We start from the raw sequence: 16813 nt of genomic DNA, 5'->3' as shown, positions 1-16813 counted from the left end.
TAACCCTAAGTATATTATAGTTAATATAGTTATTACATTATATATATTAACTATATTAGCCCTAATTATATTAGGGTTAATATAGTTAATATAGTTGCTATAGTATTTACATTAACTATATTAACTCTATCTAACCCTAACACCCCTAACTAAATTCTTATTAAATAAATCTAATTCATATTATAAACTAAAATATTCCTATTTAAATCTAAATACTTACCTATAAAATAAACCCTAAGATAGCTACAATATAATTAATAATTACATTGTAGCTATGTTAGGGTTTATATTTATTTTACAGGTAAATTGTTAATTATTTTAACTAGGTATAATAGCTATTAAATAGTTATTAACTATTTAATAGCTACCTAGTTAAAATAATTACCCAATTACTTGTAAAATAAATCCTAACCTAAGTTACAAATACACCTACACTATCAATAAATTAAATAAACTACAAATATCTATCTAAAAATACAATTAAATAAACTAAACTAAATAACAAAAAAAACAAAACACTAAAATACAAAAAATAAAAAAAAGATTACAAGATTTTTAAGCTAATTACATCTATTCTAAGCCCCCTAATAAAATAATAAAGCCCCCCAAAATAAAAAAAATTCCCTACCCTATTCTAAATTAAAAAAGTTCAAAGCTCTTTTACCTTACCAGCCCTTAAAAGGGCCTTTTGTGGGGGCATGCCCCAAAGAAAACTGCTCTTTTGCCTGAAAAAAAAACACAATACCACCCCCCAACATTACAACCCACCACCCACATACCCCTATTCTAAACCCACCCAAACCCCCCTTAAATAAACCTAACACTACCCCCCTGAAGATCTCCCTACCTTGTCTTCACCACACCGGGCCGAACTCCTCATCCGATCCGGGCGATGTCTTTATCCAAGCGGCAGCAAAGTCTTCTTCCATCCGGCAGCATCTTCCATCAAGCGGCATCTTCAATCTTCATACTTCGCTCCTCCGACGCGGAGCATCCATCCCGGCCGATGACTGAACGACGAATGAGGTACCTTTAAATGACGTCATCCAAGATGGCGTCCGTCGAATTCCGATTGGCTGATAGGATTCTATCAGCCAATCGGAATTAAGGTAGAAAAATCTGATTGGCTGATTGAATCAGCCAATCAGATTCAAGTTCAATCCGATTGGCTGATTGGTTCAGCCAATCGGATTGAACTTGAATCTGATTGGCTGATTGAATCAGCCAATCAGATTTTTCTACCTTAATTCCGATTGGCTGATAGAATCCTATCAGCCAATCGGAATTCGACGGACGCCATCTTGGATGACGTCATTTAAAGGTACCTCATTCGTCGTTCAGTCGTTGGCCGGGATGGATGCTCCGCGTCCGAGGAGCGACGAATGAAGATTGAAGATGCCGCTTGATGGAAGATGCTGCCGGATGGAAGAAGACTTTGCTGCCGCTTGGATAAAGACATCGCCTGGATCGGATGAGGAGTTCGGCCCAGTGTGGTGAAGACAAGGTAGGGAGATCTTCAGGGGGTAGTGTTAGGTTTATTTAAGGGGGGTTTGGGTGGGTTTAGAATAGGGGTATGTGGGTGGTGGGCTGTAATGTTGGGGGGTGGTATTGTGTTTTTTTTTCAGGCAAAAGAGCAGTTTTCTTTGGGGCATGCCCCCACAAAAGGCCCTTTTAAGGGCTGGTAAGGTAAAAGAGCTTTGAACTTTTTTTAATTTAGAATAGGGTAGGGAATTTTTTTTTATTTTGGGGGGCTTTATTATTTTATTAGGGGGCTTAGAATAGGTGTAATTAGCTTAAAAATCTTGTAATCTTTTTTTCATTTTTTGTAATTTAGTGTTTTTTTTTTTTTGTAATTTAGTTTAGTTTATTTAATTGTATTTTTAGATAGATATTTGTAGTTTATTTAATTTATTAATAGTGTAGGTGTATTTGTAACTTAGGTTAGGATTTATTTTACAGGTAATTGGGTAATTATTTTAACTAGGTAGCTATTAAATAGTTAATAACTATTTAATAGCTATTATACCTAGTTAAAATAATTAACAATTTACCTGTAAAATAAATATAAACCCTAACATAGCTACAATGTAATTATTAATTATATTGTAGCTATCTTAGGGTTTATTTTATAGGTAAGTATTTAGATTTAAATAGGAATATTTTAATTAATAATATTAATATTAGATTTATTTTAATAAGAGTTTAGTTTTGGATGTTAGAGTTAGATAGGGTTGTTATACTTAATATATATATATATATATTATAATAACGATATTAACTATATTAACCCTAATATAATTAGGGTTAATATAGTTAATATATATAATATAATAATTATATTAACTATATTAACCCTAATATAATTAGGGTTAATATAGTTAATATAGCTGGCGGCGGTGTAGGGGGATTAGATTAGGGGCTAATACATTTATTATAGGTGGCAGCGGTGTAGGGGGATTTATATTGTAGGCAAAAGAGCTGATTACTTTGTGACAAAGCCCCGCCAAAAGCCCTTTTAAGGGCTGGCAAAAGAGCAGTTTACTTTGGGGTAATGCCACGCAAAAAGCCCTTTTCAGGGCTATTTGTAGGGTTAGACTTAGGTTTAGTGGTAGGGATAGTTTAGTATTTTAGGGGTTAAATAATTTAATATAGATGGCGGCGGGGTAGGGGCTCACTTTAGGGGGTTATAGATTTAATATAGCTGGCGGGGGTCCGGGAGCGGCGGTTTAGGGGTTAATAACTTTATTAGGTTGCGGCGGGGTTTGGGAGCGGCGATTTAGGGGTTAATACATATTTTATTGTTAGGATAGTGAGGGGGAATAGCGGATAGAGGGTTAGACGTGTCGGGCTATGTTAGGGAGGCGTGTTAGACGTGTCGGGCTATGTTAGTGAGGCGTGTTAGACAGTGCGGGTGATTTAGACTTTAGTCAGGTTTTGTAGGCGCCGGCAGTTTCTAACGTGCCGTAAGTCACTGGCGACGCCAGAAATTTGTACTTGCGCAGATTTCTGGACATCGCTGGTTTATCCGACTTACGGCATGTTAGCATCTGACGGCGCCGTATATTGGATAGCTCGAGATGCGAGCTGAAACTGCGGGCGACGCGTGTTCCCTCGCTTGCGCCGCAAACTATGCCGTATATCGGATCGCGCCCCTGATATCTTCTTTTTTTAAAGGCACAAGGTCTGTCAGTTAGGGAACCTCCATTCCCTCTAAAAACCAGCAAAACTGAGGGAGGTACAATTTGAAAATAATTTTATATTGTGCATTAGTTTGCATAGCTGGTATTTTTTTTTTTTTTTTACATAAAACACAAATTGGCTGATTCATTATTGAGTGAAAAGTGTGGAAGATTGTATTAAGTTACTATATTTTTATATTCTAGTGCTCATGGTCATCGGAAATCAATTTTTTTTTAGTAAATAATCATTATAGCTAACAATATATATCTGTTTTAAAATGTATGAACTTACATATACAATATAATATTGCTACTTAAAATCAAAAGTTGCAAAGACTATTTATAAAATTGTGTCTTGTAACTGAGGTGTCATTACATGTTAAACATGCAATATTGGTTTATTTTATATTAATATAATATCCTTTTAATTTTAAGTTCCCCAATTTTAGAAAAATATAGTAATTTTGATTACAGAAACTGGATACAGTTTACAAAGTCTAGATTTTGCATGGTTATTTAACTTTAACTTCAATAACATTTTAGTGCTTTTAATGTGTAATAAGGCCAAAATTAAGTGTATAATAAATGTAAAATTGCTGCAGATCTATGAGCCTCAGTGATCTCACAGAAAGAGTGTTAAACAATTACACTTTCTTTTTCATTTCATATTGGGATTCTCCTGTTCTATAGTGTGTTCTGGAGAACAGACTTCAATTAGTGTGCCATACTGTTTTATAACAGTGTATGTTGACAGGTCTGTTCCTTTATGTATGTTTTAGTTCATTGTTTTGTAATCATTTACTGTTTTTGTTTCTCAGCTCTACAAGACCAAGAGTTTTGGGGCTTTCAATTTTCTCTGATCATATCTACTATTCTGAATGGAATTCTTCCATCCGAAGAATAAATAAATATACTGGGAAAGATGTTGTCAAAATCTCTTTAAAACCATCTACAATGCTGATTTCTGACCTTATAACAGTGCAACTAAGGGATTTTAGAAATTCTTCTACCTCCCCACACAGCTCTGGTAAGTGTCCTACGTATGTTTGATATAGTTCAGTGGATTGCACAATATTAATATGATCTCAAGCGTAGTAGGTTCAGAAGCATTTCTTCACAGAAAGGTTGGTTGATTTATGAATTTTTTTTTAGAGAAAGTAAAGACAAAGATTGTGACATCAAGAATGCCTTTGTTAAAGGGACAGTTTACTTGAAAATGTTTAGGGGCCGATTTATCATCAGTCTGTCCGACATGATCCGCTCAGCGGATCATGTCTGACAGACATCGATGAATGCTGACAGCATACGCTGTCGGCATTTATCATTGCACAAGCAGTTCTTGTGAACTGCTTGTGCAATGCCGCCCCCTGCAGATTTGTGGCCAATCAGCCGCTAGCAGGGGGTGTCAATCAGCCCGATCGTATAGGATCGGGCAAATTGATGTCCGCAGGCTCAGAGCAGGCGGACAGGCGGAAACAGGGGCATCAAGCTCCATTCTGAGCTTGATAATTCGGCCCCTAAGTGTTTAAAAAGATAGATAATCCCTTTTTTTTATCCATTCTCCAATTTTGCATAACACTGTTATATTAATCTAGTTTTTACCTCTGTGATTACCTTGCATTTAGCAAATTTGTGCTGACTCATAAATAACTCTACGGGAGTGAGCACAATGTTTATCTATATTGCACAGAACAAAGTAGCCTTGTCTAACTGAGATAAGAGGTGGCCTTCAATGGCTTAGACATTAGCATATGAGCCTACCTAGGTTTAGCTTTCAACAAAGAATACTAAGAAAAAACGCAAATCTGATGATAAAAGTAAATTGGAAGGTTGCTTAAAATTGCATGCCCTATCTGAATCATGAAAGTTTAATTTTGACTAGACTGTCCCTTTAAGCATTTCAGAATAGGCTAATTCTCATTTGGGAGTGTAACGAATACCCTTGTTTTATGTTTTTATTTTAACGCTAAATAAATAAATACATTATATATATATATATATATATATATATATACAGTAAGATCAGCACTCACCAGCACCACCATCAGCAATGTGCACAGCTATATAAATGTATCCAAAGAAACAGCAGCTTGTGAAAAGGATCCGGTGTATATCCCAATGTTTACACAGCAACATAAGAAGCCAGCACAAGAGCGTAAATTAATCACCATTTATTGGAGAAAGTTTTCACAAGCTGCTGTTTCTTTGTATATATATAGAAAATTTTAATAAAAATAAAAAAAAAACATGTTTTCTTCTAAACTGGGTACTAGCAGACAGCTGCCAGTACCCAAGATGGCGCAGATTAAGTTAGAGTGGGAGGGTTATAGAGCTGTTTGGGGGGGATCAGTGAGGTTGGGGGCTAAGGGGGGGATAGTACACAGCAGCATATGTAAATATGCTTTTTAAAAAAACAAAAAAAACAAACAAATATAGCTTTTATTTTAGTACTGGCAGACTTTCTGCCAGTACTTAAGATGGCGGGGACAATTGTGGGGTGGGGGAGGGAAGAGAGCTGTTTGGGAGGGATCAGGGGGGTCTGATGTTTCAGGTGGGAGGCTGAGCTCTACACTAAATGTGATATTAACCCTGCAAGCTCCCTACAAGCTACCTAATTAACCCCTTCACTGCTAGCCATAATACACATGTGATGCGCAGCCGCATTTAGCGGCCTTCTAAATACAAAAAAGCAACGCCAAAGCCATATATGTCTGCTATTTCTGAACAAAGGGGATCCCATAGAAGCATTTACAACCATTTGTGCCATAACTGCACAAGCTGTTTGTAAATGATTTCAGTGAGAAACCTAAAATTGTGAAAAAATTAACTTTTTTTTTAATTTGATCGCATTTGGCGGTAAAATGGTGGCATGAAATATACCAAAATGGGCCTAGATCAATACTTGGGGTTGTCTACTACACTACACTAAAGCTAAAATTACCCCAAAAAGCTCCCTACATGCTCCCTAATTAACCCCTTCACTGCTGGGCATAATACACGTGGTGCGCAGTGGCATTTAGTGGCATTCTAATTACCAAAAAGCAACACCAAAGCCATATAAGTCTGCTATTTCTGAACAAAGGGGATCCCAGAGAAGAATTTACAACCATTTGTGCAATAATTGCACAAGCTGTTTGTAAATAATTTCAGTGAGAAACCTAAAGTTTGTGAAAAAAATTTGTGAAAAAGTGAACAATTTTTTTTATTTGATCGCATTTGGCGGTGAAATGGTGGCATGAAATATACCAAAATGGGCCTAGATCAATACTTTGGGATGTCTACTAAAAAAAAAATATACACATGTCAAGGGATATTCAGGGATTCCTGACAGATATCAGTGTTCTAATGTAACTAGCGCTAATTTTGAAAAAAAAATGGTTTGGAAATAGCAAAGTGCTACTTGTATTTATTGCCCTATAACTTGCAAGAAAAGCAAAGAACAAGTAAACATTGGGTATTTCTAAACTCAGGACAAAATGTAGAAACTATTTAGCATGAGTGTTTTTTAGTGGTTGTAGATGTGTAACAGATTTTGGGGGTCAAAGTTAGAAAAAGTGTATTTTTTTCCAATTTTTCCTCATATTTTATAAAAAAATTTTATAGTAAATTATAAGATATGATGAAAATAATGGTATTTTTAGAAAGTCCATTTAATGGCGAGAAAAACAGTATATAATATGTGTGGGTAGAGTAAATGAGTAAGAGAAAAATTACAGCTAAACACAAACACCGCAAAAATGTAAAAATAGATTTGGTCCCAAGCGGACAGAAAATGGAAAAGTGCTGTGGTCATTAAGGGGTTAAAAGTATAGGAGATGCTTAAAACATTTTGATAGTGTTAAGATGCTTTGATTAACATTTTTTAACCATTTATTTGTAATATCAGATTTTGGTTTATTCTCTGTGTGAGGCCAATTGCAAGATAATGCATCATGTGCTATTAGGTGTGCACATGTAATCTAGGCCTCTGTTTGGAAATATTTCTTATTAAATAGAATCTTGTTAGCAACCAATGTAACAGATGTTTTATCCAAAAAAAAAATGTGTTTTTTACTTTCATGACCTTTTAATGAGATCATGAAACAATTGGTTGGAAGAAATTATTATTGCCTTTTATCTTCAGAAACACAGTGATTGTCTTTTTCTTTTAAAGAATTGGTAAACAATAATACTATACTATACCAACTCCTATTAACCCCCCAGCTGCCAGATAGGACTAGAATGAATTGGCAAAAAATACATTGTAGCCATATCTGGGAGCCAAGGGGTTAAACTGGATTATGCAGTGATAAGTGTCTACCTATGGTGCATCGCCTGATCATTCTTTGCCTGTGCAGCTTTTTTCTTGGAAAGTCCAATTAGCAGTCTCCTGCTGTGATTAAAGAAATATGAAACCCAATTTTTTTTCTTTCATGATTTAGATAGAGTATACAATTGTAAACAACTTTCCAATTGACTTCTATGATCTACTTTACTTCCTTTTCTTGGTATTCTTTGTTGAAAGGCATACTTAGGTAGGCTTAAGAGCGCCAATACACTACTGGAAGCTAGCTGCTGATTGGTGGCTGCACATAAATGCCTTTTGTCATTGGCTTACACAATGTGCTCAGTCTCAGCTAGCTCCCAGTAGTTCATTGCAGCTCCTTCAATAAAGAATACCAAGAAAAATAAACAAATTTAATCATAGGAGTAAATTGGAAAGTTATTTCAAATTATGCACTGTATCAGAATAATTAAAGAAAAAATGTGGGTTTTAAGTCCCTTTAAGTAGCACCACAAAGGGCAAAGTCTGCAGAAGCTTGGATACAAGGTAATCACAGATGTAAAAAGTGTATTAATATATCCATGTTGGTTATGCAGAACTGGGGAATAGGTAATAAAGGGGATTTCTATATTTTTAAACAATACAAATGTTGGTGTGGACTGTCCCTTTAAAGGACCAGTAAATACAGTAGATTTGCATAAACAACACATGCATGGCAACAAGACAATGCAATAACACTAAGGGGCCGATTTACCAATAGTTGGACAGACATGTAGCGGATCATGTCCGCCCAACATCGCTGAATGCCGACAGCATATGCTGTTGGCATTTAACATAGCACAAACAGTTCTGGTGAACTGCTTGCGCAATGCCCCCCCCCCTGCTGATTCGCGGATTGATGTCGGCCGCCTCAGAGGAGCCGTATGAGTTAAGGAGCAGTGGTCTTAAGACCGCTGCTTCTTAACTCCTGTTTCCGATGAGCCTGAAGGCTCGCACAGAAACAGGTACATTAAGGGCCATTCGGCCCTTAAAAAAATCAGCCCCTAAATCTGAATTTCAAATGACAAGTAGATTTTTTTCTGACAAATTTCAGTTATATTTATTTCCACTCCTCCTGTATCATGTGACAGCCATCAGCCAATCACAAATGCATATACGTATATTCTGTGAATTCTTGCACATGCTCAGTAGGAGCTGGTGACTCAAAAGGTGTAAATATAAAAAGACTGTGCACATTTTGTTAATGGAAGTAAATTGGAAAGTTGTTTAAAATTACTGCTCTATCTGAATCATGAAAGTTTAATTTTAACTTGAGTGTTCCTTTAAGTGAAATGCTACCCCTTACCTTATCATGGTAAAACTGATCATTTCTTAATTGCAAAATGCTATTATTTTTTCACTGTTTCATTTGCCTCAGCCACCAAATTCTCCCTTGTACACAAGCCACCTCTGCTGAGCTTGTGGGATAAGGTATAATAAGCGTGAACATAAAGTGGCATTGATCTATGACCAGAGCTAGCTTAATCTCTGTTTCAGATTGCTTACAGGGTGGCAAAATAAGCAGCTTCAGATATTGATGGCTAAATTTACTTACATTTTAAAGACCTTTCCAGCAAGAACAATCTTAATAGTTAATCTAGGCCAGCGGCATCAAAGTGAGCCATAGATACATGTGAGGAAACAAATATATCCTACAAATCAACAAACGTAAGCAATTAATGAGAAGCACCTGCTCACAGTGTATATGATGTAAATTTGCAGGGTTAGAAGACTGCAGAATGGCTAATGATCTCTGCACAAACACGTGCCAGATGGATGAAGATAGCCAGAGGTGCAGGTGTATGGAAGGTTTTGTACAGAGTCCTGATGGGAAGCAATGTGAAGGTAAAATGTGAATTATAGACCTTAAAGATACCTGAGGTTTAGACTTGGAAAATGAAATCTACCAGAGTGTCATGTCAGATATAGGGTGTTCTTGTTCAAGAAGAGCTCAGTGCTAGTTTCAACCTATTACATGATAAAGACAGACACCTTCTATAATCTAGTCTCCTTTCTAAAATGAATAAACTCATACATGAATACAAGGTGTAGCAGTTTGTGTTTTTATTTTACCATTTAAAAACTAGAAGAGCTGCCAATTGAATTAGGAAAAACATGTTTGAATTAGCAATATGATAAAACATTAAAATATAAATAAACTTAAAAAAAAAAAAAAAACATATAAGAACAAGGAAAATTGCAGATGTTCCCAGAAGATTTTCACAAAAAAATACATAGACCTTAATGGAAGCAAAAGATTCAGGTCTAATGTGAAACCAAAATATGGCAGATAATTAAAGGGACATAATAGTCAAAACTTAAATGTTCATGACAAAATTTTAAATTTGGATAGAAGCATTTTTTGCATTGTACTTGTCTAAGTAAAAATGCTTCTAGTAAAAGCTATCACACATATGAAGCCTCATTTAAACACTGTCCTGTCTCATAGAGTAGATAGTGTGATAAATGTCAAAGCTGGCCATCTGAACAGGCATACTATTTGTATAAGTGTACCAATGATACTGAAACAGTTAAGTGTTAACTAGAAACATTTTTACTTATACATATATTTATGTCCTTTTAAATCTTTTTTTTTATCCACTGTTTGACTAATTTGTAAAAATGCTCAGTATCTTTATATTCCTTTTTGCCACCTTTTGTCTCTATAACAAACTACTTTACTCAATTACTCCTTACCCCTCACCACCTGTACTGCTCATTAGCCCATCTTTCTTAACCTCACCTTACTTTTGTATTCATGAACTTCACACATTCCTAAAGACTCTCTCTCCCCCTCGCACCTCATCCCAAAAACAGTTTTATTACTGCAAATCTGCATCTCACCTCATGTCACTCTCCCTCTTGCTCATATTAGCTGCTGGTGACATATCTCCTAATCCTGGTCACCTACAACCTCCTAGCCTTGCACACCCATGTGTGCCTTTCAATAGACTTCAAAAACAAAACTCTGGTAACTTTAATCTCATTCCTCTTGCATTTAAAGCCTCCACCCCCTTCACTTGTGCACTCTGGAACTCTTGCTCTGTTTGCAACAAGCTAATTTTTATCCATGACCTCTTTATCTCCCACTCTCTCAATCTTCTGGCTCTCACAGAAACCTTGCTCTCTCCTTCAGACACAGCTTCTGCCGCGGCACTGTCTGTCACATGGGGGTCTTCACTTCAGCCACACTCCTAGGTCTGTTATTAGACAAGGAGGTGGTGTTGGTATTTTACTTTTCTCTCGTTGCACCTTTCAACAAATACAGCCATTCTCTTCCCTCACATTTTCTTCATTCGAAACACACACAATTTGCTTATTCTCTCCCCTCTCTATACGTATTGCAGTCATATACTGCCCCCTGGCTCATCAACTTTATTTCTAGATCACTTTGCTGCCTGGCTACCTTATTTCATTTTTTAAGACACCCCTGCCCTCATTCTTGGCAACTTCAACCTCCCTGTTGACAATAAAATGGATTATAGAGATTAATTCGGTGAATTACTGGAACTTGTAATTGATGAAAGTGTGTGACCAAACTTAAAATATAACCTTTATTTATTTTATTTTAAAAAAGACAGCATAAATTGTGTGTGTATGCTACCCTGGAGAGAGTTAAAAACACACTCTCTGTTGATTGTATGATACTTAGCTTATATGATATCACTAATATAAAGTACTTGGTAACCCTGTTGTAAGACCAAGATTGTATTCTAGGTGTATCTGTATATTTGTCTATCTAAGGACTGTATGGCCTAATATATGGCCAATCCTTCAGATTATCCCAAGTGGGTATTAATATATGGTATACCTGTTATACTTGAACTCAATGGTCTTTGTAGGTAAATATGCTTTTAGGGCATTATGAACATCAGTGTTCAGCTCTATAACCAATATACAGTAAGCCGATACTAATGTATGCACTTGCTATAAAATATCTGTTGGTTACTCTAGGTTTTGAGGATTGCCTTTATGTCAGTCTCTATAATGCATGACTTGTACTTGTTTATTTAGTTAATTTTGCAACTCTAACTGATATTGATTAAATTCAGTATGATTGTGCATATACAGCTGCATAAAGGGATAAACTCAGATTTCAGCTAGTGGTAATTTAAGACAGTCTGAGCCCTGTAGTACTACACCTAATGGTGTCAGAATACTTATCGTTATAGCATCTTAATAGATTCTGGGAATTCCCAACCTGTCTGGAGCTGTATTTAAAGTGAATATTTAGACTAAAGCTTCTTAATTGTGCTTAAATTGCATACAAACTTATTTTTTCTGTCGCACTGTTTTTGCTTCAGTAGTGCTACAGCGTTACTAAATTACAGCTTGTGATTATTTGACACTATGTGTCTAATATTTTATTATCTTAGTGCTGCCACCTGTAAGCTTGGTAGTGCACTTTTGCTCTTTACTGCTTCTATGATAATGTACGATATTTCTGAGACAATATTGTCTTAAATCCTTATCCCCTAGATTGATATTACCCACACGTTGCAGTATTATATTATGCAGGTGCAACGGTTAACCATTTTTTACGCTAGAATAAATAATAGCTGCTGCTTAAGCCTGTGAAAAGCCACAGGTTACCAAGTACAGATTTACTAAGATTAGTTTTTTTAAGCTAAGGTATTGCTACTTATTTTAACAACAAGAGAGGCAATTAAAAAATAGCGAGGACCCCTGACGCAGCGTTTCACTAACGCATCCTCAGAGGGGTTACCCGGGCCGGCATACTACCGGAAGTATATAGTATTCTTATGTCCCACCTCAGAGGTCTGATTGGTCAGGGACTGCTGTTGTTATTGGTGGAGCTCGTGTCAATCTAAGAATGAGTACTGTCACGGAGGTTGCTACGGAGACGGCGTGTAACCGTCATGGTTACTGAATAACAAAGAAATTGTTCTGGAAAATGAAAACAACAGTGTTTAACACTACCTTGTTCAATTTGACCTGATTATAATTCATCTTTTTTTGTAGGTATACGTACTTATAGTTTCTGATGGGGAAAAGCGAGACTGTTTGCTTAGATGTAACACCATTAGTGTATGATTTTATTCAATACTCGTAAAGATTTGTAATGTCCTCAGTGCTTATGTTAAGTACTTAGGTGATATGAAAGTGAAAAGTGATGCTAGGGGTAAAAATAAAAATAAAACTTATAAACAATAAACAGGTGTTTAACCTAAAACGTGAATAGTGCTAAGTATAAAATAAAACGTCTAAGGGAATTCAGTTAATTCAGTGAAAAGAATCTCAGATCCAACTGAAGTGGGGATTCTTTTTATTTTCACGCCATAAACAGTTGGCTAGGAATGAAACCAACTATTAAATAGTGATTAATTACTATGTGATAACTCAGTGTTTGAGTATTATAGTTAAGTGTTAAGTTTTAACTCAGAAAAGATTTTTTTAATTACTAAGAAATCGGATTTTAATGCTACATAGTGGAGGAATGTGTTAATACCAGTGTGATAAGTGATACTTGTGAAGTAATTTTTAAGTGTGAATAGAGGTTAAAATCTTGATTTTAATTGTTGTGTCACATTAATTGTGAAGAATCATACTTATTCAGAGTATGACATGTTGGATATATTCTATCACAGGCCATATAGTGTTGTTTAATCCCTATGTTGATTTTTATTATTATTCCAGATAGACATGATAGTTGTTGTTATCATTAAGTCCATGAGGTTTGACACTGTTCAATAGGTGTATCCATCTACACTCCATTTTAAGTAGTGTTTGCTCTAGGTATTGGTGACAATGATAGATTTGTGCAGTACATTCCTTGTTGGATTCGGTATATAGATGATATACTGTTCATCTGGGAAGGCCCCGAACCAATATTATGTGAGTTCATGGAAGTTTTGAACAATAACAGATTGAACATCAAACTCACATATGAGTATAGTCAACAATCAGTTAATTTCTTAGATCTGCAAATACAAGTAGACCAAGAAGGAAGGGTGAGCACAAACATATACAGAAAACAAACAGCAACCAATACCCTACTGTACCATACTAGTGCCCATGCCCCCTGTACTCTTAAGGCCATCCCAAAAGGGGAATTCACAAGGCTGAGGAGGAATTGTTCTGATTTGAGTACATTTAAGCAAGAAGCCTCTAAACTATCTAATAGGCTACAAGAAAGAGGCTATAGTAAAAGGTCCATAAAAAAAGCTAAAATACAGGCATTACAGCAAGACAGACAAAGGCTCTTACAACCACGTCAGAAAAAACAGGACAATAAACCAAGACTGATTACGACCTACAACCCTCAAATAAAACAAATAACAACGATAATAAATGATCACTGGCATATCTTAAAGAATGATCCCCTACTAGCAACTCAGATCGGGGATAAAGTTTCAATAGGATATAAAAGACCGAAAAACCTAAAAGACACACTGGTTAAAAGTAATTATATCCACATGCCTAAAAGAGCGTGTCAATCAAAAGGCATGTTCCCGTGTGGAACATGCAGTACATGTCCCAAGGTATTGAAAATCAAGGATATTGAAGACAAATATGATAATAAACATATACTAGCTGACCATTTCTCCTGTACCACAGCAGGTGTTGTATATGTTCTCCAGTGTCCATGCAAGCTGTTCTATGTCGGAATGACGACACGACAAGTCAGGACAAGGATTATGGAACACAGCAGGAATATTAAAAATGCTCATAAGGACATGGAGAAAAACAAACAAATAACAAGTGTAGCTAGGCACTTTTATCACAAACATGATAGCAATGATTCCTTGCTTAAATTTTCAGTATTACAAAAAGCAACTCTAGGCATTAGAGGAGGTAACCTAGAGCAAACACTACTTAAAATGGAGTGTAGATGGATACACCTATTGAACAGTGTCAAACCTCATGGACTTAATGATAACAACAACTATCATGTCTATCTGGAATAATAATAAAAATCAACATAGGGATTAAACAACACTATATGGCCTGTGATAGAATATATCCAACATGTCATACTCTGAATAAGTATGATTCTTCACAATTAATGTGACACAACAATTAAAATCAAGATTTTAACCTCTATTCACACTTAAAAATTACTTCACAAGTATCACTTATCACACTGGTATTAACACATTCCTCCACTATGTAGCATTAAAATCCGATTTCTTAGTAATTAAAAAAATCTTTTCTGAGTTAAAACTTAACACTTAACTATAATACTCAAACACTGAGTTATCACATAGTAATTAATCACTATTTAATAGTTGGTTTCATTCCTAGCCAACTGTTTATGGCGTGAAAATAAAAAGAATCCCCACTTCAGTTGGATCTGAGATTCTTTTCACTGAATTAACTGAATTCCCTTAGACGTTTTATTTTATACTTAGCACTATTCACGTTTTAGGTTAAACACCTGTTTATTGTTTATAAGTTTTATTTTTTATTTTTACCCCTAGCATCACTTTTCACTTTCATATCACCTAAGTACTTAACATAAGCACTGAGGACATTACAAATCTTTACGAGTATTGAATAAAATCATACACTAATGGTGTTACATCTAAGCAAACAGTCTCGCTTTTCCCCATCAGAAACTATAAGTATGTATACCTACAAAAAAAGATGAATTATAATCAGGTCAAATTGAACAAGGTAGGGTTAAACACTGTTGTTTTCATTTTCCAGAACAATTTCTTTGTTATTCAGTAACCATGACGGTTACACGCCGTCTCCGTAGCAACCTCCGTGACAGTACTCATTCTTAGATTGACACGAGCTCCACCAATAACAACAGCAGTCCCTGACCAATCAGACCTCTGAGGTGGGACATAAGAATACTATATACTTCCGGTAGTATGCCGGCCCGGGTAACCCCTCTGAGGATGCGTTAGTGAAACGCTGCGTCAGGGGTCCTCGCTATTTTTTAATTGCCTCTCTTGTTGTTAAAATAAGTAGCAATACCTTAGCTTAAAAAACTAATCTTAGTAAATCTGTACTTGGTAACCTGTGGCTTTTCACAGGCTTAAGCAGCAGCTATTATTTATTCTAGCGTAAAAAATGGTTAACCGTTGCACCTGCATAATATAATACTGCAACGTGTGGGTAATATCAATCTAGGGGATAAGGATTTAAGACAATATTGTCTCAGAAATATCGTACATTATCATAGAAGCAGTAAAGAGCAAAAGTGCACTACCAAGCTTACAGGTGGCAGCACTAAGATAATAAAATATTAGACACATAGTGTCAAATAATCACAAGCTGTAATTTAGTAACGCTGTAGCACTACTGAAGCAAAAACAGTGCGACAGAAAAAATAAGTTTGTATGCAATTTAAGCACAATTAAGAAGCTTTAGTCTAAATATTCACTTTAAATACAGCTCCAGACAGGTTGGGAATTCCCAGAATCTATTAAGATGCTATAACGATAAGTATTCTGACACCATTAGGTGTAGTACTACAGGGCTCAGACTGTCTTAAATTACCACTAGCTGAAATCTGAGTTTATCCCTTTATGCAGCTGTATATGCACAATCATACTGAATTTAATCAATATCAGTTAGAGTTGCAAAATTAACTAAATAAACAAGTACAAGTCATGCATTATAGAGACTGACATAAAGGCAATCCTCAAAACCTAGAGTAACCAACAGATATTTTATAGCAAGTGCATACATTAGTATCGGCTTACTGTATATTGGTTATAGAGCTGAACACTGATGTTCATAATGCCCTAAAAGCATATTTACCTACAAAGACCATTGAGTTCAAGTATAACAGGTATACCATATATTAATACCCACTTGGGATAATCTGAAGGATTGGCCATATATTAGGCCATACAGTCCTTAGATAGACAAATATACAGATACACCTAGACTACAATCTTGGTCTTACAACAGGGTTACCAAGTACTTTATATTAGTGATATCATATAAGCTAAGTATCATACAATCAACAGAGAGTGTGTTTTTAACTCTCTCCAGGGTAGCATACACACACAATTTATGCTGTCTTTTTTAAAATAAAATAAATAAAGGTTATATTTTAAGTTTGGTCACACACTTTCATCAATTACAAGTTCCAGTAATTCACCGAATTAATCTCTATAATCCATTTTACAGTGCAATAAAAGCATCTCTTTAGGACCAACAGTCTTATTTAGCCTGTATAGTCCATTTTTTGTTAATTAAGTATTTCATATGCTTATGCACTGCTCCTTAAGTGTTCAGGTATAATCCTTAAAATTGCATTACTTTAAGCAAAAATCAAAGATAAGAAACAAAACACTTAGGCAGATAATTTAAGCTCAAAAAATAAAGGTTCAAAATTTCTTCCTAAACT

The 16813-nt window shown here is 35.6% G+C and overlaps 1 protein-coding gene across 2 annotated transcripts in view; it reads left to right on the top strand.

The window, feature by feature from the left end:
• EGF (epidermal growth factor) overlaps nucleotides 1-16813 on the top strand; it is a 354749-nt gene that overhangs the window by 128077 nt on the left and 209859 nt on the right. For both annotated transcript variants that reach the window (XM_053703543.1, XM_053703542.1), the window contains exons 6-7: nucleotides 3998-4206; nucleotides 9205-9327. In XM_053703543.1, coding sequence (XP_053559518.1) covers nucleotides 3998-4206; nucleotides 9205-9327 — 332 coding nt within the window. The remainder of the gene's footprint in view (nucleotides 1-3997; nucleotides 4207-9204; nucleotides 9328-16813) is intronic.

Source organism: Bombina bombina, chromosome 2 (assembly GCF_027579735.1).
Source record: "Bombina bombina isolate aBomBom1 chromosome 2, aBomBom1.pri, whole genome shotgun sequence".
Taxonomy (NCBI): Eukaryota; Metazoa; Chordata; class Amphibia; order Anura; family Bombinatoridae; genus Bombina; species Bombina bombina.
This window is presented reverse-complemented; position numbering and strand designations above follow the sequence as displayed.